The sequence below is a fragment of the Orcinus orca genome, chromosome 10, assembly GCF_937001465.1.
Source record: "Orcinus orca chromosome 10, mOrcOrc1.1, whole genome shotgun sequence".
Classification (NCBI taxonomy): domain Eukaryota; kingdom Metazoa; phylum Chordata; class Mammalia; order Artiodactyla; family Delphinidae; genus Orcinus; species Orcinus orca.
Window position 1 is genome coordinate 78,808,806 of NC_064568.1, and position 21,299 is coordinate 78,830,104.

The 21,299-nt window shown below is 36.7% G+C and overlaps 1 protein-coding gene across 1 annotated transcript; it reads right to left on the reverse strand.

Annotated features, from left to right (window-relative positions):
• Window positions 1–28: 28 nt before the first annotated feature.
• CRISP1 (cysteine rich secretory protein 1) lies at window positions 29–20,331 on the reverse strand. The gene is made up of 8 exons (XM_004267497.4): window positions 20,125–20,331; window positions 13,842–13,909; window positions 10,994–11,122; window positions 6,892–6,982; window positions 5,645–5,793; window positions 4,015–4,106; window positions 1,799–1,887; window positions 29–673 (listed from the first exon to the last, which is right to left on the reverse strand). Exons 2-8 carry the CDS (start codon window positions 13,905–13,907, stop codon window positions 573–575), a joined length of 717 nt encoding a protein of 238 aa, XP_004267545.2. The 5' UTR covers window positions 13,908–13,909; window positions 20,125–20,331; the 3' UTR covers window positions 29–572.
• Window positions 20,332–21,299: the final 968 nt, after the last annotated feature.

The window sequence follows — 21,299 nt, forward strand, 5'->3', positions numbered from 1 at the left end:
TGAGACTGGACTCTTTGTTTGCTTCGTGGATTGTTTTAATGGTTGATTTAAGGTAGAAGTAAAGTTAAGAAGTGAAGAATTATTCGTGCATGTAAATTGTACAGAAAAGACAAACATCAGGGCGGTTGGAGACCTGGGAAAGCAGGGGAAGGAGACAAACAGGGAAAGACCCTCCTTTAGCACAGGTTGCTGAATCAGTTATCCAATCCACTGAATCATGTCAACCTGAGAACGAGACATCACATGATTTAAATATGAGGCACGTGTTGAACTGCCACATATTTAAATCATATTTCATAGTTCAGTCATATTTCATCAATCATATTCACCCCAGGTTTAAGAAAGTTTAAAACAGTGTTACTTCACGATGTATCAGAACAGGAGTGAGGGGCACTGTCGTAAACATACTGATGCCCATATTTGATTAGTGAAAATTAAGATCTCTGGTGTAATTAAAACCACATGAAATGCAGGGGAAACTGCTGAAGCAAAGTAAGGTCAAAGGTATGATTCAACAGCACATTACAGCTGCAAATAACAAAGGCTATTTTATCTCAGTGGGACACAGGCAACTAGCTTTGCAGAGTCGTTGAACTGACAGGTGGCTGCAGGCAGGACCTTGTGTCTGGTGTCTTACAATTACTGTATCCATCGTAGTAGATGCAAGGGTTCGCTGAAAGGAAGAAGCAGGGTTACCCAATATTGACTCAAAAGCTCATCTCTCATTTTCTCATGCATTTATAGGTGAGTAGAGGGCTTAAGAGATGTATATTCTGTGTTATATAGTCAATATTCTTAAGTAATACTTTTTTTCTTTTCTACTCTCATTTCACTTCTATTGCATTTTTCAATTCCATTGTAGACATTGCTTTTGTCTCTTGGATAAAAAAAACCTACCCCATTCCCTGTAGCAAAGCTAATTAGTAGATATATGATCTTCAAGTACATTTATTTTCAGAAATGAATTACTGAAAGTGATAGGATTTAAAAGCAAACAGAATGACCTGGTCAGGTGAAGGAAAATAAGTTTTTTGGTCTTACAAATCTGAAGGTAAAGGATATTTCTTTTTGGGGGGAGGTTTGTTATATTTCTCCACAAACTTATTGAAAATTATGATATAAACATATCCCTGTGGAGTAAGGAATTATGCCTGCAGGAAGCTCTATAAAAAGAAACTTTTGCTATCTAAGGAAATGAACATGTAATTGGAACTCATTTGGTTAATATTACATTTTAGGTAAGATTTACTTAGGAAATAAAAGGAAGTGCGGTAAACGGACAGTGTGATCATCAGCTAATATCTTCCAGTGTGTCAGTGGAAACTTCAAAGAATAAGGATCACTCAATAAGAAATTGCCGGCCATGATAAGTGGTCAGGCAGGTTAGGGAGGTTATGACCAGCAAGTAATCTGAGAACGCCGGTAACCTGAAAGCAAGATGTCTAACTTCAGGGCTGCAATAAGAGAGCCAAGAAACTTTTTATAGAGCAGAGAAAAATTTATACTTATATTAACATGTTATCCGAGGTGCCCATATTAGGGTGGGAACTTTAAGCTTTAGGGTGGAACCTTGAGTTTAGACTTGGACATTCTAATTTCCAATCCGAAAGATTTAACCAGTGGTCTTCTGGGTCACTCTGGGGGTGGGGGAAGGGAGATCAGAGAACGTTGATTTTTCCTTTGGGATGATTGAAGAAAAAGTAATAGAAAAGTACAATATTGTTACATGCTTGATTTTAAGGACACATCGCTCCCAGATCAACAGTCAAGAGTAAGCACACTGAGATGTAAAACTTACTACAAAGTTTATCTTCACAGTTATTTGGACAGTCTCCGCATGGAGTTCCCTCATTATGAGGTACATTCTTTTTGTCAGGATCATTGCCCCTTAAAAAAGAATAAAGAAAAAAGGGCCTAATAAAATTGATGTTTGAAAAATGCATATAAAATTTACTCACTATTGAAAATCAATTAAAATAATTTAAAACAATGAAACAATTTTTGAAAACCACTTGTAACCACTTGTATGTAATCTCTATGACATGTAAGATTTCTAGCCTTAGAATGAGAATAATTTATCTTTTTGAATATACCGCAGGCAACTCTGAGGTGCTAAGAATATTTTGAGACAATTTGCATCTCTTTGGACAGTCAAGTTCTAACAAGCAGGGGGCTTTAGAAACATTTATGATAGGACTCTTATCCTTATTTATACCCATAAGGACTTGATAAACATTTATGTAAAAGGGCATGGTTCTTAATAATGTAAGAAAAATTTTAAGTGAGTCAAATTGGAGATGTTCTAACTTCATCTTGCCCTATATCATGAGAATTTTGATACATGTCAGTGTCATTTGTAGAAACACGTGCACTATTATAAAAGATGAAAGTACAACAACATGGATAAAGCCAAAGTGTTGGAGTTTGGGGAGAGAGAATAAATGAGAATTTCCTGTTTTGAGCCAATTTAAAATTTCAGAGAAGACGGTCTTCCCTTAGATATCTAAGAAAACAATGGGGATTATGGCTGATTTTCACTTAAATCTTTTTTTCTTTTGGAGTAGAGGAAGGTTTATTGCAGGGCCAAGCAAGGAGAACGAGTGGCTTGTGCGTGCTCAAAAAACCCCAAACTCCTGATTTGCACTTAATATTGCATAAAAAATAAAGTAAATATTCTAGTTGAAACAACATTCTATCTGATATATTTCTCCTTGAATGAATTGTTAAAATTTGAATTTATAAAAGAAACATTACTTAATTCAGCAAGGGGTTTTGTCAGACTCTTGGCCTCATCTTTGGCTGAGAAAATTCTCGTTATTTCAGCCCCATGTATTCTACTTTTCTGTGTTGTCAGAAGTTTACTGCAGACCATGAGCTCCCATAAGGATTTAGTACAATTGATGCATTGTATATGCAAGGAGACCTTACTGTCTTTAGTACTAATCACACAGATAAAATCACAACAAATATTAAGTACTGAAATCAAGACATGATAAAACCAGAAGAGAGCCCACATAGAGCTATTGTATGAATATGTTACATCTATTGAATCTACAGGGACAGTGGAGACCTCATTTAAAGTGTAAATATGGTAACTTACTATGAGAGAAATCAATTTCATTGATTCATGTTGCATATCTTTTATTGTGCTACACACATGGGAACTGAGAGTTCAATAACTACCATACTTGGAGCTCATCTTATGAAGGAAAGACTTGTGTATTGAACAAGTAAGCACAGGTAGCTGAAGGAGACATATGCAGACCAACAACTTTCCTTAGCAGAAGAACATTTAAACTGGCATTTGTAGTAAACTAATGGAGGTTTATATCCAGCTCAGAACAATCCCTGCTTTCTGATAATCACCACTCAAGCCACACAAGTGGGTCCCTGTGGGTTCTTGCAGTTACCTTTTCTGAAGTTGACCTTGCTTCATAACCAGAGGTGACAAGAGAAAGGAGTACAGCTGTCCCTAACCAGAGCAATCAGAGGATCTCTTCTTGGAATTGTTGCTCACACCTTTGGTAACATGTAAATTTAATTTCTAAAGGAAATACATATGTCAATACTAAAATGCTAAATACAAAAACACTTGGCTTTTTCATTTGTTCATTCTTGATACTCCACTGCATTTTTGCCCTTGCATTCTAAAAATACTCTTGCATTGTTAAAATAAATATCCTTTTTTTTTTGCTTAAGCTAGATGAAATTTGTTTCTCTTAACTAATAGTACTTGAAGAAGGAATAACACATAGCCAGATGACTGGTAATAGTGCCTAATTTGAACATTATATTGAGATAAGGATTTATTTAGAAAAATACAAATAAAAATATGTGTGTGTGGGTGTAGTGTTTTAGGTGTTGGCTAAAAGACATTGTATCCCTAAAGTTCTTAACTGATAAGAAATATTTATCTGAGTTTTATTTTAGAATGTTTGAGAAACTAAATTAGGGAAACTAGTAAGGGAAATATATTTCTAAAAGCTATGTGAAGCTAAGCTGTAAAATACATACTCGTGACAATAGTGACAAATGTAGAGATACTGAATTCCTTTACGACATGATGATATGCCGCAGCCAATAAGGTAAGAAGTGGCCCAAACAACCTGTAAAGATAAGGTTATTTTATTAACAATTTGGTAGTTTGCTAAATGATTACTCTCCGAATATTGTTATCCTTGATTGAAAATAAACACACATGTTTTTAGGATGCTTTGAGCATGGCTTATTAGGAAGTCCTAGAAACAGGAGGATTCCCATGTGTCTAGATAACACACATACATATGCACACCCAGTTGCCATTGCTGACCCTGACTCATTCTCTTCTTCTTATCAAATCTATATGGAATAACCTGATGAAGGCTGCTTGGTGATCATATAAAAATCAAAGCATGGAAGGGACTTTACTTAATCATCAAAAAACTGGCATGGTGGAGAGTAACGAGTTGACCTTCGAGAAAAAATTGAGTCAGGTTCAAAGTCTGTCTCTACCACTTCTTGGTGGGATGGTATTTACCAGTTTGCTTTATGTCTTGAAATTTCATTTTCCTATTCCTCAAATGGAATATAATAATATTATCTTTTACATCATAGGTATTTGGTGGGGATTAAATAATAAACCTTTTAAGTGTTTGGAAGAGGAAATATTAAATTACTATTCCAAAGTAATAGAGCTCATGCTCTTTTGATGGAAATAGTGGGGCTAGTCTACTTTTATCTAAAAGAAATGGAAAGTAGGAATTGACATCACACATTTGTCATATTTTTAGCTCTCTGGGTAATTATTTTGGTTTTTATCCTCTGTCTGATAACGTAAATTATATAAATAAATCGTCTAATGCTATAATATTCTTGGGTTCCTGGCACATACTGCTTTAGTCCAAGGATATCAGTCTTAAAAGAAGAATGCTATTTGCTAATCTTTTACCTAGAAATGTCTGCATTGCTATACATGAGTGATTTAAGTCTATGAGTTTTAAATGTACTATCTTTGTCAGCTTTTAACATTAATCTTAAGTAGGCTTTATTTTAAGTAAATTTTATTACAGATTTTGTAGTCACATCTGAGTCTTCTGCTTTGGGGACAACAGCTGTTTTTCCATTTTTGTATTTCTTGCACGTTCAATGTTTAAATCTATCCATTCTGGATGAGTTTTGTTAATTTATTTTGTACTGGAAAATAACTCACCTGATTTAGATATTCAAAGTCATTTTTGTAGAATTAATTTATTATCTACACTGAAGCCCAATGGTATTTTAAAAACATGAATCAGGTTAAATCATTCACCTGTTTAATGACTTCTACTGCATTTAAAATACAATGTAAAATTGATGATAGCTAATAAGGCTCCAGTGACAGAGTCCCACTTCCCTTCTGTGTTCATCTCCTTCCACTCTTGCATTTATCAAGTTTCAGCCTCCTTTTCCAACCCCTTCCCTAGTTTTTTCTCTGTCCTTGCACATACCCAGATCCCAGATACTGGTTTCCAAATATTATTTCCCACTAAAAGTAAACAAAAATCTTTAAAGGGTGTAAGTTTGCAAAAAATGGATAGAATGATTTTCCATGGTTCTCATTCGCCTATTTTCCACGCATGCTTATAGTCACTTAACCAATGGGTATATTTGCCAGCACCCAGTTTACCTGAGTGTAATGCTCAATCATCATGTCATCATCTGTCGAGGTCCATTCCCCATACTTGAAATATTTAGACTCACTGTACCAGATTCTGATTACGTTTGACCATGAGATAGGATAAGATGTCAGATGCATATTTTCTCCACAAAAAGTATCTGAAAGGAGGAAAAAGGGCTAGGTCATACTCTACAAAATTTGGAAATACTTTATAAGGATACTTTTCGTACTTTTATTCTACAAATGTTTCACTGGGCATCCAAGCAATGTTTGATAAGAGGAAGCAAACTCAGCTGTATCTCTGCTAACAGTTTTCTTTCTCACTGATGAATAAACTTGTGGTGCTCAAGTTTGCTGAGAATTTGACAGTAGGGGATGATCTGCAAGCTTGGGAATCAGATCAACCAACATTTCAGTCTCTGCCATGTCCAAGCTGATGGAGAAGGGTGCAACCAATCAGAATAACCTATGCATTGTAACCAGGCCCATGGCTTGAAAGCAGCCACACAGAGGTATTCATCATGCATAGACCTTGAAATAAATATGTGCTCATTTAACCATCCATCCTCTTGTGACGTGGGCCTTGATCAAATATGATATTTGGGAGTAAACTGCCCTTGTCTGGAGCAGGGAAGACTCACATTGCTAATTCACAGCTCAACAACATTGGGTAAAGATGCCCAGTGATCTGTAAATATGGAAGTTTCATTAATATTTAAAAATATTTATAATAAACAAGTATCCTATAAATGTTATTAATGTCTACTTGTATAGGAGGTACTGATGGCTTTTCTGGAAACCAGCAGGGATCCACCTAATATACATGGCATGAGATGGACTCATTTTTGAGCACCTAAAATTGTTCTCATGGGCAGCTTAGTAGAGTTGGATATAACTCACTTCTCAACTGTATTAGTGTTCCAAAGCTAAGGGTAGCCCCATGGTAATATTGTGAGAAGCTGAAATAAATAGAGTGGAAACCTTCTAGCTATACAGCTTTCCAGCTAGTCATCATCATATTACTGAATTCTTCTGTGATAGTGAGAGCTTTGATTCTTTTCTTTTGGTGAATCAGGAATTTGAAAATTTGAATTTCCAAATTCAAAAATTAATAATAATGAAACAGTGCAGTGGGCCACAATTCCTACCATTTATGGGGCAAATGTAAGTACAGACTAGATGACTTAACTTACCCATACCAGGTTACTTAACAATTCCTGAGAACTTTTGAGCAGAAAGGTGTGTCATATACCTGCTTGTAATTCGCCTCTTAACTGCATTGCTCTCTACCAATTCGCAATCTTTTGACAACATTCTGGCATTTCTTGCAGCTTCTTCACTCCAATTCTACAGGTGAAATACAAGCACATGGCCTTATTAACATTTCCTTGATAAGATTCTAGTTTATTGTTTCTAAAAATCCAAGGCTAGCAATATCGTCAATTGTATTAGCTAACAATTTAAATCACTGCACCTCTCTTAGATATTTTGGTTGGAAGAGGAAGACAAATCTTTCAATGCATTGTTTTAGCCCTTGAATTTACAAAATCAAAATTTGGCAGTAACATTCAGTTGTAGCTTCTCTTTCAGAAATATTAAAGAATTTAAGTAAATGCTTCCAGTAAAACAGACCAGGGTTAGAAATCCATCCCATCATTTATTAGTAGTTTTACCTCTGACACATTATTTAATCTCTTTGAATCTCAGTTTTTTTTTCATCTGTAAAATATGCCCCACAATTCATACCCAATAGCTTGTTCAAAAGTTTTAATGTGATAATTTATGCAATACAACTGTGACATGATAAATCTTATGCTACATGCTCAATAAATATTTCTGTGATTAGAAACATGTATAGTATTACACATCTCCATCTAAATTATGAATAATAATAATAGCGAATCATAGCTAATACTTCATGCCAGGACCTCTTACCAATTCTATATGTATATTCTCTCATCTTTACTCATAGCAATTCTACAAGGGATGCACTGTTGTTATCCCCATCTGCAAATCAGGAAACTGAGGTGCGGAGATGTTGCATAATTTTTCAGGATAATACAACCAATAATGGCAAAAAGAGAATTGGAATCCAGGTTCTTCTGGCTCTGGCGTGTGTGCTCCTAACTTGTGATGTGTGTCAACTGTGCTAAGCTGAAGCATTTTGTTGGGTTTTTCTCCAAAGTTGATGAAAGGCAGAAAATCTACTAAAAAGAGACAAAGTTTGTATCTACAAATATGAGGTCTTTTGTGTAGAAAAGGATAACACATTTTTGTGATTTGAATGAGTCACAAATCAAAGGACACGGGACTATGTCCACACTAGTTATGGGACTATGTGACGGATGTTCTCCCAGGCATTCTTTCATTCTCACATTATGCACATCCCCTTAAAAGACTGTCCCGATACCTGCATGCAACACATTATTACCAACAAAAGTTGTGGCCTTTCTTATTTACTACAGGCTTTCACATAAATCATTCAGCTATGCTTGAGAATAATTTTTGGATGATGCCCTAACTTAGGTTTTCAATATTTTTTCTGACATCGAAGAAGTTTCTCTCTTATATGCATAGGCTGCCATCTGTGTGAGTTTTACAGAATTACCCCTCAGGTTGATGAATTGGTTAAACTGTGAGGTTAATTAAATAACTCATTAGCCTAGGGTCAAAGTAAAAATGTGGTTTTTTAGGGTTTGACTGTTTCATGCAAGAAAAGATGTATTTCAGTGATGCATACATCTAATTGAAAAAGTAGATATGACATAACACATCCCATTAGGGCATAGCACCTCCTGGCAGCGGGAATACCATCATTGGACTCACGAGCATAAAATCTTGCCTATTATGACCACGTTACCAAATAAGTAGGTCTGGAACTTATCTGGTTAATTTACTGCTGATTGCTAGTTGTGCATGCGTGATGCACTACCCATACCCAGATCACTTTCTGAACTGAAGCACTTATTTCCTCTTAAGCTGAGAGTCCTGCCCTACTGTCTTCTCTAAAAATTATCCTCATTGGCGAGAATACTCACTTCCCTGTGGCAGCCCACATCTAACAGCAAGTAGCTGTAGTAACTATAAGTGCCATGTAACCTCCCTCCAACGCAGCACAAGGTTGTACTGAGTTGTCCTAGTTGTACAGCTTCCCGTAGGATTAGCTGAGGCCCCTGTTATGCCTACATCACCAGCAAACTTCTTTGTATGCCCTATGTTGCTTCTCTCTCTGTATCCATGGTCGGTGTAAATCTGGAGATATTCCCTAATAAGCATCATGCATGCTAATCTCCATCTCAGTCTGTTATCTTATTGTGTAAATTACCTGCACCATTAATTGCAAACAGTCTGTAGTTCAGACCTCTTTGAGGAAGCTCTTTAGGATATTTCCTCTGATTAGTGTTGCTAAGATACTAATTTTTTTTGTGATACATCCGTGATTAAAATCAAAAGTAAGTATTCATGGTTATTGCAGCAAAGTTATGAATTCTGGCTTTAATCAATGGTTCTGTTCACATAAAGTTCTAATCCCATGTGCAGAAACTTGTTTCATTTTTGGAAAATCTCTGCCTGGCAGTTGTGATTGGCTCTTCAGCTCTACTGTAATTCTATCAGTTCCTTTCTATCTGTGCCCTATGCATTATTTATGGAAAAACTCAACTCCCATATTCCACTTAAAATGTTACTCAGTTTTACTGGTTATCATCTTGTTGATCTCTCATACCTTTGCACCTCAGCACTTGAATATATTCATTCTATATATTCAAACAATATGTTCTAATGTTTCCTCTGTATTCACCTTGAATCCACAATAATGAAGTCTCTGAAATCAGAGACTATATTTTCTGTTCACTCCGTAACTTCTTTACTACATCCCAGCTACACTTATTTGCTCATCTGGAAACCAAGGATTTTGAACCCTGTTTGTCCTAAGGAAGGTAAAGAGTTAAGAGCAGGTGCCTGGAGCTGTGGCCATTTGTATTTGAATCTGTACTGATCCAGTACTTAGGACTTTGGATGCGCTACCAAATTTCTCTGAGGTTCAGATTCACTATCTGTGAAATAGAGATGATAGTATCATCTATATCACAAGATGACTGAGAGGATTAAATGAAATAATGCAATACGCTTCTAGAAGACTGCCTGCCAATTAGTAGTAAGCACAATATGCATATTAGCTACAGTACTCACAACGCAAGAGTGCCTGTGCTACTACTGGCTTTTATTGTTCTGGATTCTAAGATGACCGAGAGATAAATTTCAAAATCATTTTTTCTCATCATTAGCTTCCTTCCTCTTTGTCATTTGCATGAGGAAGCTGTCTCTTAGAATCACTTCCCATAGCCTGCATTATTTCTGACCCTTGTTACTCTAAGCCAGTCCAGGGCTAAAGAGCCAGGTTTACGATACCAAAAACCTGAGTGATACTTCCGGGATATAACATAGGTGAGGCTAATCACCTAATACACCTGAGTAGTCCCTAAATCTGTTTGTCTGACAGCACCTAGTCTGCTCATGCAGCAGGTTTGTAGTGCAAAAACAATTTCTCTTTTCTCTTATGGGATGCCAGGAAACTGGGAAATAGATTTGCTAATATTTGTTCGTCTGGCAGCACCACCTGGCTTAGAACCTGGACATCTTGATTCTCAGAGAGTGTCTTAGCCTCTGGGCTGCTGCTCAATGAAGACAGCTGTGAAATGCCTCTGTAATTTATTAAACAAAGTCTGCTACACGGACGATACTGACCGGCAGCGTCAGCATCATCTAGGAGCTTGGAGTGGTCCCCACCCCAGACCTCCTTAATCAGACCTCAGAGAGTGGGGCCCAGGGACCTGTGCCTTACCAAGTTCTTCAGCTGATTCTTTTTTTTTTTTGGTGGTACGTGGGCCTCTCACTGTTGTGGCCTCTCCCGTTGCGGAGCACAGGCTCCAGACGTGCAGGCTCAGCGGCCATGGGTCACGGGCCCAGCCGCTCCACGGCATGTGGGATCTTCCCGGACCGGGGCATGAACCCGTGTCCGCTGCATCGGCAGGCGGACTCTCAACCACTACGCCACCTGGGAAGCCCCTTCAGCTGATTCTTAAGCACGCTTAAGTTTGACAAGCACTGTCTTAGGGTCCATTAAGAGTGAAATTAGACTTTCTGCGTTGGAATTGTGGCTCTGTCATTTACTAACTCTATGAGTTTGGGAAAACTACTTACCTTCTCTGTGCCTCTGTTTCTTCTGCTGCTGCATGATTGGTTTGTTTGTGAAGACCAAACTTTTAGTATATGGAAAGCAAATAGAACTTAATAAAATCTCAGTAAACACCATTACTATTATTGGCATTGCTGTGGTTGCCGTTTAATTAATCTTACCATTTTTAGCATGTTGCTGGCTGGTGGAAATACTCCTCTCCTGATGGTGTTATGTACAGTCACTATTTCTTCTTGGACAGTTGCTGGTTCCATAAGGAGTGTATCATATGGAACTTTAGGTGGTTTTGCCTGTTACCAGAAAATTATTAATTAGTCTTACTTCTTTTAAGTGTAATTTGCAATGCATAGTATATTACTTGTAGACTTTGTGACATGAATTTATAATTGATGTTGAATGAATAGTGATCTACAGCATTTTGTAATCTACAACATCTCAGTATATTAGTCTCCATTTCTCCAGTGCTGGTTTTGAGGACTTCTAAACGTCAGCCTGACATTATACAAGTCTAGAGAACAGTGACTGTTCTGGTTGTGACTGGTTTTCTTCAGATTTAGGATTGGTATTTTGGACCATGTTGAAGCATTTTATTGGGCAATGTGCACCACAGTGGAAGATGTTTTGATAATATTACACCTTTTACTGACCGACTTCCCTTCCTTGGCACATTCTTCACCCCAACTAGAAGTCTTCTCTCTGCTTCCCAAATAAACACTTGCACTTGAATATTATTTAAAGGTATGTGTCTAGGAGAATCTAAAAGATTCATTATTGAGTACAAAACCTCTAATATCTTCAACCCAGGTTCTGCATCTCTGTCTTATTCATATGAGAAAACACTGGTATTTGTATCAGTATGTATACATACAAAATAGAATTCAAAAAAAATTTGTAATATGGAGTTGACAATAACAGTTTTGTTTATTATTTGTTAAAAAAAACAAAATAGAATTCAAATCAACTACAGTCGAGAATTTGTGACCGTTCTTTTCATTTGTTTACCTTTTATCCCGTAACTCACTAAGAACAATGCATGGCCTTAATATTTTAGGTTAGCATTAATTTTTATAAAGAACATCTTCTTGTGTGTGTGTGTGTGTGTGATATATCATATGCGATATATCATATCATATATCATATGAAACAAAAATAGTTTCATACTATTTTTTTTAAGTGACAATGCTTATGTAGTATAATTTGAGTGGTATCTATCTATTCCTCAACTACCACAAGACTATCAATACAGTTTCTGAATAGATGGGATTCAGCCATACCTTGCTCAAATATAGAAGTAGTTATTGTCATTTATTTTATATCAACAGTTTAAGGATATCGGGAGAAAACTATAAAATCAGTAGACTCCTCTAGAGACTGTCCCCTGTGGACATGATTTCCTCAAAAGCACACTCATGAGGTGTTATTTTCCTGTCATACAGCAGGTAGCCTGGGCTAGATTTGAGGGAAGGTTGGGAACCCATGATCCCCTTACAAGTTTCAGATTATAATTCTCCTTGCTCCTCTAAAAAAACCCTGCTCCGGGCTTCCCTGGTGGCAGTGGGTGAGAGTCCGCCTGCCGATGCAGGGGACGCGGGTTCGTGTCCCGATCCGGGAGGATCCCACATGCTACGGAGCGGCTGGGCCCGTGAGCCATGGCCGCTGGGCCTGCGCGTCCGGAGCCTGTGCTCCTCAACGGGAGAGGCCACAACAGTGAGAGGCCCGCATACCGCAACAAAACAAAACAACCCTGCTCCAGTGAAACTCATGGCAATTAGCTCTACCTACATCATTCCTGAACATTTACTCTCCTACAATGGTTTTCCTGTCAATTTCTCTCATTTATAGAAACGGGGTCTCCTAAAACAATTCATCTTGTCCACCCCAAATTCTGCAGTCATATGGAGGGACTTCAGTATCCACATGGATGACTCAACCATCTGATATCTCAGAACTTGAACTCTTCCTCTCAAACCTCTCCTCCAAGGCTTTTTAGTTCCCCACCGTGATGGTCACAGCCTATACCTGATGAGGACTCCAAAATGCCGCACCTCCAGCTTACTGGAGGATTGTGTATTGGGCAAGAGCTCCACCTGGTTTCTCTTTGGGAAAAAAGTGTGAGTGAAAAGATCCAAAACAGCACCCCAGTAATCTAATATATATGGATTTTCTTTCATTGATTGAAGTAAGCGCCTTCGACTTTTGACTTCTCCTATTAAGCATATGAAAATAAAAAAGGCACTCATGTTCTTTACCAAAACTATTAGCTTCAGCTCATCATAAAAATATTTTGGGTACATTAAAAAATGTAATATTTATAGCATTGAGGTTATTTAGAGGTACATGTTAGTTGATGATCATAAAATATTAAGAATTTATATCTTATTAGATACCATTGAATGTTTGGTTTCTGCTGTGTGAATGTTGAAATGCTTGTTTTTAATAAGCAGTGAGTTTCAGGCCTCATATATTAACCCCATTGCTAACAGTTCCTCACACTTCTCTCCTTGCTGCTGCACCTTTCATTTTATATTTGATTTGGATGTTATAGTCATAAGTCAGAGAGCTCAACTGGGATATTGATGAAATACTTAGCTTTTCTGGGTAAAAACTAAAAAATAATACCTTTTTCCCATTTTGTCTTGGAAAATGCATGGATCGGTTGTAAAGAAAGTAATTCCCGCCCTACATTTTTAGCTTTTTTGAATTATCCAGAGAGGCTATAATGACATAGGCACAGGCCCATGGAGCCGAACTGCTTGAATTTACCTTCAGGCTCTGTCACTTCCCAGTTATCTGACCTTGGACATATGACTTAACCTCCTTATGTTTTGGTTTCTTTCTCTGTAATTTGGGATTATGAATAGTACTTGCCTAATAGGGCTATAGTGAGAACTAGATGAGTAATGGGCATAGCGTCCTCACAACAGTGCCTGTAACAAACTGAGTTCCAGCAGAGGGGTAGCTCTTATCCTCTTCTCAAAAGTAATCATAAAACATACAATCCTCACATACTCTTGTAATCAAAACGTGCAGGAAGACGGCAGCAGCAGCCAATAATAAGAAGTGTTTCATTGTCATCCCTGGAAAGAAAAGTTACATAAATTTAGACTATTGCAAACTTGTGGGATAATGTTTTGTAATAAAGCCTTCTTTGGAAACACTTTTACATATACCTGCAGCTTCTGCAAAAAGAGACCTGCAGGATCAGAGCAAGGTTGAATATGTTAGTCATTAGGACCAAGAGAAGAAGAGAGAACTGTGATTGGAAGAATAATAGACTTAATGTCTTAATCCCTGTAACCTTTGAATGTGTTGTGTGACAAAAGAGAATTAAGGTAGCAGGTAAAATTCAAATTGCTAGCCAGCTGACTTTAAAGTAGGGATATTGTCCTGGATTATACACATGAACTCAATGTCATCACAAGGGTACTTGGATGTGGAAGAGAGGGCCAGTGTCAATGATGGATTATGAGGAAGACTCAACTAGCCACGACTAACTCTGGAGATGGAGGAAGGGACCATGAGCTAGAGAATATGGGCAACCTCTGGAAGCAGGCAAAGACAAGGAAAAGGACTGTCCCCTGGGGTCTTCCTGCTGAATCTTGATTTTAGCTCAGTGAGCCCCATTTGGACTTCTGACCTCCAGACTATAAAATAGTAAATTTGTGTTGTTTGAAGATTCTGAGTTTATAGGAATTTGTTACAGTAGCAACAGGAAACTAACATAAAACAACAAGGTTCGATTTGAATTCTCTATTGCCTATAGCGAGGAGGTGTGACGTTGGTACAAGTGATGTATGTACATGATTTAGAGACATTCTGTAAAGTCTGATCACTCTGCTAAAAATGATTGTCATTGTGAGTGGAGCAAATCAGAGCTAATATACCCTCTCTTCTATTTCTATTTGATATAAGTTGCTGATGCTAGGATATTAATAAGCATAGGTTATTAAATTTGTTTGGTACGTTCTTTTTACGATCTGACAAATTTATTTCTGAATCAGTCCTGCTGAGTGGGAAGCAGAAGAGGCTAACAGTTTGGTTCGCATTTTAAAGAAAACTTTCAAAAAGCAGGTTAAGTGATTTGTGCAGAATAATACACGCAATGCAATTTGCCATTGCTCTCAAGCTCCTCCCACACACTGCCAAACATATTTGTATGAAAAGAATTCTGTAAATCAATTTTTTCAGAGAACATACACATACAATCTGTCCCTTATTGCACTTTTTTATCATCTTTTTCTTTCACTTCCTCTCTTCCTTCCTCCAAAATGTTACAAACCCTCAAACCCTAAGATAGACAGTAATATAGTAACACAGATGATGAAATATGCAACCTATTCTCTTACTTAGTCCTCAAAAATCCAATAAAGCCAATAATTTTTTACCTGAGTTATTGAAGAAAAAATAGAATAAAAAAGCTTCTGAACTGGGCTTCCCTGGTGGCGCAGTGGTTGAGAGTCCGCCTGCTGATGCAGGGGACATGGGTTCGTGCCCCGGTCCGGGAGGATCCCACATGCCGCGGAGCGGCTGGGCCCGTGAGCCATGGCCGCTGAGCCTGCGCGTCCAGAGCCTGTGCTCCGCAACGGGAGAGGCCACAGCAGTGAGAGGCCTGTGTACCGCAAAAAAAAAAGCTTCTGAGCTATAGTAGGTTGATATATACACACATATTAATATTTAGACCCCTTACACTATATCTCTATATCTCTGTATCTCTGTCTTTATTCAGTGAACTGTTATTATTCAAGTTAGTCCCCTTAATGAAGCTGTCTATAACTTCTGTTGCATTTTCTAAGGGAAAATTTTGGGGGGTGGTGTGTATGCTCGTTATCTTAATTGTTATGATGTTTTCTGGATATACACTAGCATGTACCTCAAAAAAGCTGTTATAAAATGTTTAAGAAATTCCAAAAATATTACCTGTTTCACACCAAACAACTGGCATTGACAATTTAGATTTTATCTTTCCAGTCTTTTTTTCTTATGTGTAAATTCTGCACTTAGATTTATACATAAACACATAATATACCCCCAAATCGTATTCAATAGCATTTCTATTGTTATTATATGTTCATTAAGAGCATCATTTTGATAAGGTGAATAAGTTGTAACTAACTTAAGATTTTGGCTAAGTTTGATTTTAAGCTTTAATATTTTTCTCAATAAGTAATGTTATCATAAATATTTTAACACAAACACCCAGCCATTTTTAGGATACTTCTCATAAATTACCATAGGATTTGTGCTTCAGAATTGGAAATTGATTGAAATCTTTGCACTTTTTTCTTTTGACATGATACAAAACTAATTTTACTTTTAAGTATACCTGATACATAATAAGTGTTTAATAAATATTTATTAAATTAAATTTTATACAGTTGAAATAATAATTTAATAATTTAAATAATAATTGAATAATAATTTCAGACACACACACAATCTGCTAATCAATACATGTGGTATAATAAAAGTCATAGTGATCCTGGAGTTAAAATACTAATGTTTTATCCTAGGTTTTCCTATTATCTATGATACTGATATATCCACAAGTTCTCTGAAAGTCAACTTATTTTTGCTTAGAATGAAATCCAACAAGATGGCATTCAAATTCATAGGACTACAAGACACAACCAACTCTTTAGAATTGGCTACTATTGTTCTTTTTAGAATGTTGCAGTCTGCTCAATGGGCTTCCTAATCCAAATTTGAAAGCATGTGTTACTTTATAAATGGATTATAATTCTGATAGATGGCCTTTGAAAGCATACAGTATCCCCCATATTACTGGAAATAGATAAAAACAACCTGGATATTTTACATAGAGATATAATATCTTTCTTCTATCATAAATGGGTGAAAAGTCATCATTTTGTGATATAAGATACATAAGGAATTAGATACAATACTGTGTATTGATGATTTAATGCCAGAATTTATGGGCCAAACTTATCGTGACCTCGTGAGAGTGTTCATGGGACAATCAGTGTCACCTGGGATTCCAGTTACCTTAGCAACTTTGGCTCCTCCAAAGAACTTTGATTGGTTGAAGTTAAGGGCAACTAAGCCGCAGGGGACCTCAGATTTTTGAGCCTAAGTTTTGGCTTGGGGTCTATGAATAGGTAGAATGTGTGCATTCGACCTAAAACTCTTCAGAAATCAGAGGCTACGAGGAAAATAAGAGGATACCTTTACTTAAGGTTCAAATATCCACTTGGAGCAACTGAGCCAAAACAGAGAGGTAGAGGTTAATACCTGGGCATCAGTAGTATATTAAGCATTTTAGAATGAGATTGGATCCAAGTAGTTACAAAGGCATCCTTGTTGGCCCATAATTATTATAAAAGTACAGACTGGGCTCTGGGATCGTCTTCAGAGGTAGAGTCAAAGGGTCAGGTTAAAGGACTAGAAAGCAGCAGGCAATAGGCAGAGCTTTTGGCAAACAGTGACTCCAGCAGAAGTGACCAAGGTGCAGAAATAGAGATGAAAACTGGAGAGCGTGACTCCGAGGTTGAGTACAGGTTATGGGGGTGGAAAAATAAGTGGCCCCAGGGTTAGAGACTCTGGGGACACACTGAGGCTTGTTTACTGGAGAATTAGAACAAGGGTAGCTTCAGGAACAGGACCAGGGCCAAACCTCCAGAATGATCTGAATGATTCTCCACTGCCTGGAGGACTCAAAACCTGGATACTAAGCAGGCCATTTTTAACTAAGGAATTCCATTTGCTTGCACAGTACTCAGGTAAAGGCAGTTCTTCTGAACAGAAGTATTACAGAGCAGCTGAGATATCAGCTCACTGATGCTCCTTAACTTGAGCATCAATCCCTACTTAACATAGTTATCTAATAAACAATAGGCAATTTTAAGCCCCAAATCAAACTATTTTCCAATAGTAATACCAGAAACTTGATACACTATTAAAATTAATTTTCCCTACATTTCTGTTTCAGATTGTATGCCTTATTAACGTATAAACAGAACTTGGATATTTGTAACTTAATATTTGGTAGGAAGAAAGATCAAAAATGAGGGAAAAGACTAAGGAGAACTGAGTCCTGCCCTCTGGCATGCCCTGGGGAATGCATTCTCATATATGGATTAAATTGTTAGACCATGTCCTTCTCAGAAAGCACTTACAGGAAGAACAGTTCCTTCCTTCCCTTAATTAAAGAATTCAAAAGAATGAACTCTACAAGGATTAGATCATCAATCCTTTTTATCTTTGCCTCAGTGAATTTGTAAATTTAAAAATAATTACTAAGGTATAACTTATATTTAGTAAAGTATGTAAATTTTAAGTGTACAGATGGATAAATTTGTAAATATGTATGTACCTTTGTAACCACCAAAGCAATATATATATATAAAATAGTTCCACCACCCAAGAAGGTCTCTGGTTCCCCTTTCAGTCAGTAATTCCTAAGAGTAAAAATCATTCTGATTTCCATAATTACGGCTTAGTTTAATCAGCTTTGAAACTTTACATAAGCAGAATATATATAGTTTAGTATCTAAACTTTTTCACTTAATATTATGCCTGTGAGATTCATCCATGTTGCTTTTAAAGAAGTTTACTTTTGCTAATAGCTGGGTAGTATGCAGATAATATAATTTATTTACCCAATCTATTATTAATGAACATTTGGTTTGTTTTCAGTTTAGAGCTATTACAAATAAAATTTCTATGGACACTTTTTCCATATGCCTTTTGATACATATTATTATTTACTTTTTTGGGACATATACCCAGAAGTGGAATTATTAGGTTATATGGTATACATATGTTTTCCTTCAGTAGGTACTGTCAAATATTTTTCCAATGGAGTTGTAGAAATATATACCTTTTTACTTCTACCAGCTTCATGTCCTCACCCATACCTGGTATTCTTTTTTATCTTTTTTAAATTTTATCCATTATGTTTATGTAATGGAATTTCATCAGGTTTTTTAATTTGTATTCGTCTAATTACTAATGATATTGAACACATTTTTATATGTTTGTCAGCCACTTTGATACCATCTTTTGTGAAGTCTCTGTCAATTTGTTTGCTTGCTGTTGTAATTAGGTTGACTGCCTTTTTCTTATTGGTTTGTATTAATTCTCTGTATGTTCTTGATATAAAGTATTTGTCAAATGTATGTATTACAAATCTTTCTTCTTCGCCTGTCTTACTTTCTGAACTCTTTTAATTGTATCTTTTGTTTTAAAAACTTCTTTATTTAAATACGTTCCACCTATCTTTCTTTCTTTATGGTTAGTGCTTGTGTTTGTGTGTGTGTCTGTCCATCCTATTTAAGTCATGAGTCATGAAGTTGTTCTAAGCTTGATTTGAACATTGATAAAATACTGAAGTCGAACAAAGCTGGAGGACTTATACTATCAGATATCAAGATTTACTATGATTCTGTAGTAATTAAGAAAGAGTACTAGTGGCACCACTGTAGATAAATGGACCAGTGTAATATAATGGCATATGTAAACAGAATCACATATATACTTACGCGGTTTATGACAATCCATGAAATGCCTGTTGACTGCCAAGGTAAAATTTGAAACTAGCCTGTCTTCAGTTATAAAAGAGACAGAGGACCCCTGTCTTATGACTGGCTGGTTGCTTTGGAAGCAGTGTCACATAGTTCATGAAATAAAAGATGCCTACATTGGCACTTTAAGATGTATATAACCACATGGTAATTGGCCCTACATGAAAATCAGTTTCTTCTTAGCCTTGCTACAAGAAGTTCTCGAGAGTGATCTGAATAAGTAATATTACACTTGCATAGTATGTCTAAGTTTATTAATCCCTTTATTAAAAGCATGGAAATAGCTAACATTTACTTTTTTTCCCCCAAAGTGGTTATGGTGTTTTATTTACTTTTTTATTGAAGTACAGCTGATTTACAGTGTTGTGTTAATTTCTGCTATACAGCAGTGATTCAGTTATACATATACATACATTCTTTTTTATATTCTTTTCCATTATGGTTTATCATAGGATATTGAATATAGTTCCCTGTGCTATACAGTAGGACCTTGTCATTTATCCATTCTATATATACTAATTTGCATCTGCTAACCCCAAACTCCCACTCTATCCCTCCCCTACCCCTCTCCCCCTTGGCAGCCACAAGTCTGTTCTCTAACTAACGTTTACTTTTACATTATAATGGATGGTGCTAAGATAAGACTGCACATTATCTCTTATTTAACATTATGACAATGCTATTAAGTAGTCATTTATCATTAATCTCACTTTTCAAATAACTTAAAACACTTAAAATCATAGATAACTTACCCCATTTCACACAGTTTGTAATATTCAATGTTCTGATGAGACCCAGATATTTGGCTGTATAGTGTGCTCTTGCCTTTACACAATACTCCACACGGAAGATTTGCTCTATGAGGAAGTCATCTCAATGAAAATGCTTACAAGAGATTCAGGAATTTACAGCAGACAAGGGGCATAAACACATAATAATCACAACAAATCTAGAGCCTGTGCAGCTTACAAGTCATGGTTGTGGATGCGTTTCTAGTTTGTAATCTAGACTACGTCATCTAAGAACCTCACCAGTGTTAAACTTCCACATTTGGAACAAGCGGCAAAGATTAGTTGCATGATTCACTGGAGCCACAGTCAGGTAGCAAGACAATGAAAGGGAGAGTGACCCCATGGCCCAGAAAAGAAAAGCAGCTTATCAGCTTTCTTTGCATGCAAGAATGGATGCATTCAATAAGTATTTATTGAGATATTAATATGTAACATGCTCTCCCCTAGACACTAAAGAAACCTGAAATAATCAAATATATAAACTGCTCAATCTCGTGAAGTTTGCAGTCTAGCACCTGGTATATAGTACATACAATGTATTTATGGCAACTGCACTATAAATGCCAGACACTGAGATTCTGGGAATGAAAAGATAAATAGTCCATTTTCCTAAGGAGCTTCTTGTTTAACAGGAAAACTACCTGTGATATGAGAGCATTCTAATAAAAATTTGTCCAAAGTCTTGTGGAAGCAACCGACTGCCTTGAAACGTCTGGAAATTTTAAATCATATTGTATTAGATACTAAAATACTCTAGATGCCATTTGAGCTAGATGAGGGCAAATAAATAAGACTTTTAAAGCAAAGAAGGACATTGCTGCACAGACGGAAATCATATATGAGTGTAGAAAATCACAGGTAAAATCAGATGTTTTTGATTTATTATTCTGAAAACTTGGGAAATGCTTGTTTGCATGAGTGCATGGCGTTTATATTGAAGTCTCTACATAGGTTCTGGTATCCTTTTCTTTTTTTTTTTCCATTGTGGCTTATGCCTTTGTTCTTTGGAAGAAAGAAGACACTATTATTTAATAAAAATGTGTTCCTTGGGGGCTTCCCTGGTGGTGCAGTGGTTGAGAGTCCGCCTGCCGATGCAGGGGACACGGGTTCGTGCACCGGTCCGGGAGGATCCCACA

What these genes read in the sequence shown, in the direction of transcription:
- CRISP1 (XM_004267497.4), bottom strand. Translation starts at nt 13,907, where the DNA reads ATGACAATGAAACACTTCTTATTATTGGCTGCTGCTGCCGTCTTCCTG. An exon ending in TGCACGTTTTGATTACAAGA is followed by an intron (nt 11,123 to 13,841) that starts GTATGTGAGGAT and finishes TTCTGGTAACAG; the next exon opens with GCAAAACCACCTAAAGTTCC. An exon ending in AGTTAAGAGGCGAATTACAA is followed by an intron (nt 5,794 to 6,891) that starts GCAGGTATATGA and finishes TCCTCCTTTCAG; the next exon opens with ATACTTTTTGTGGAGAAAAT.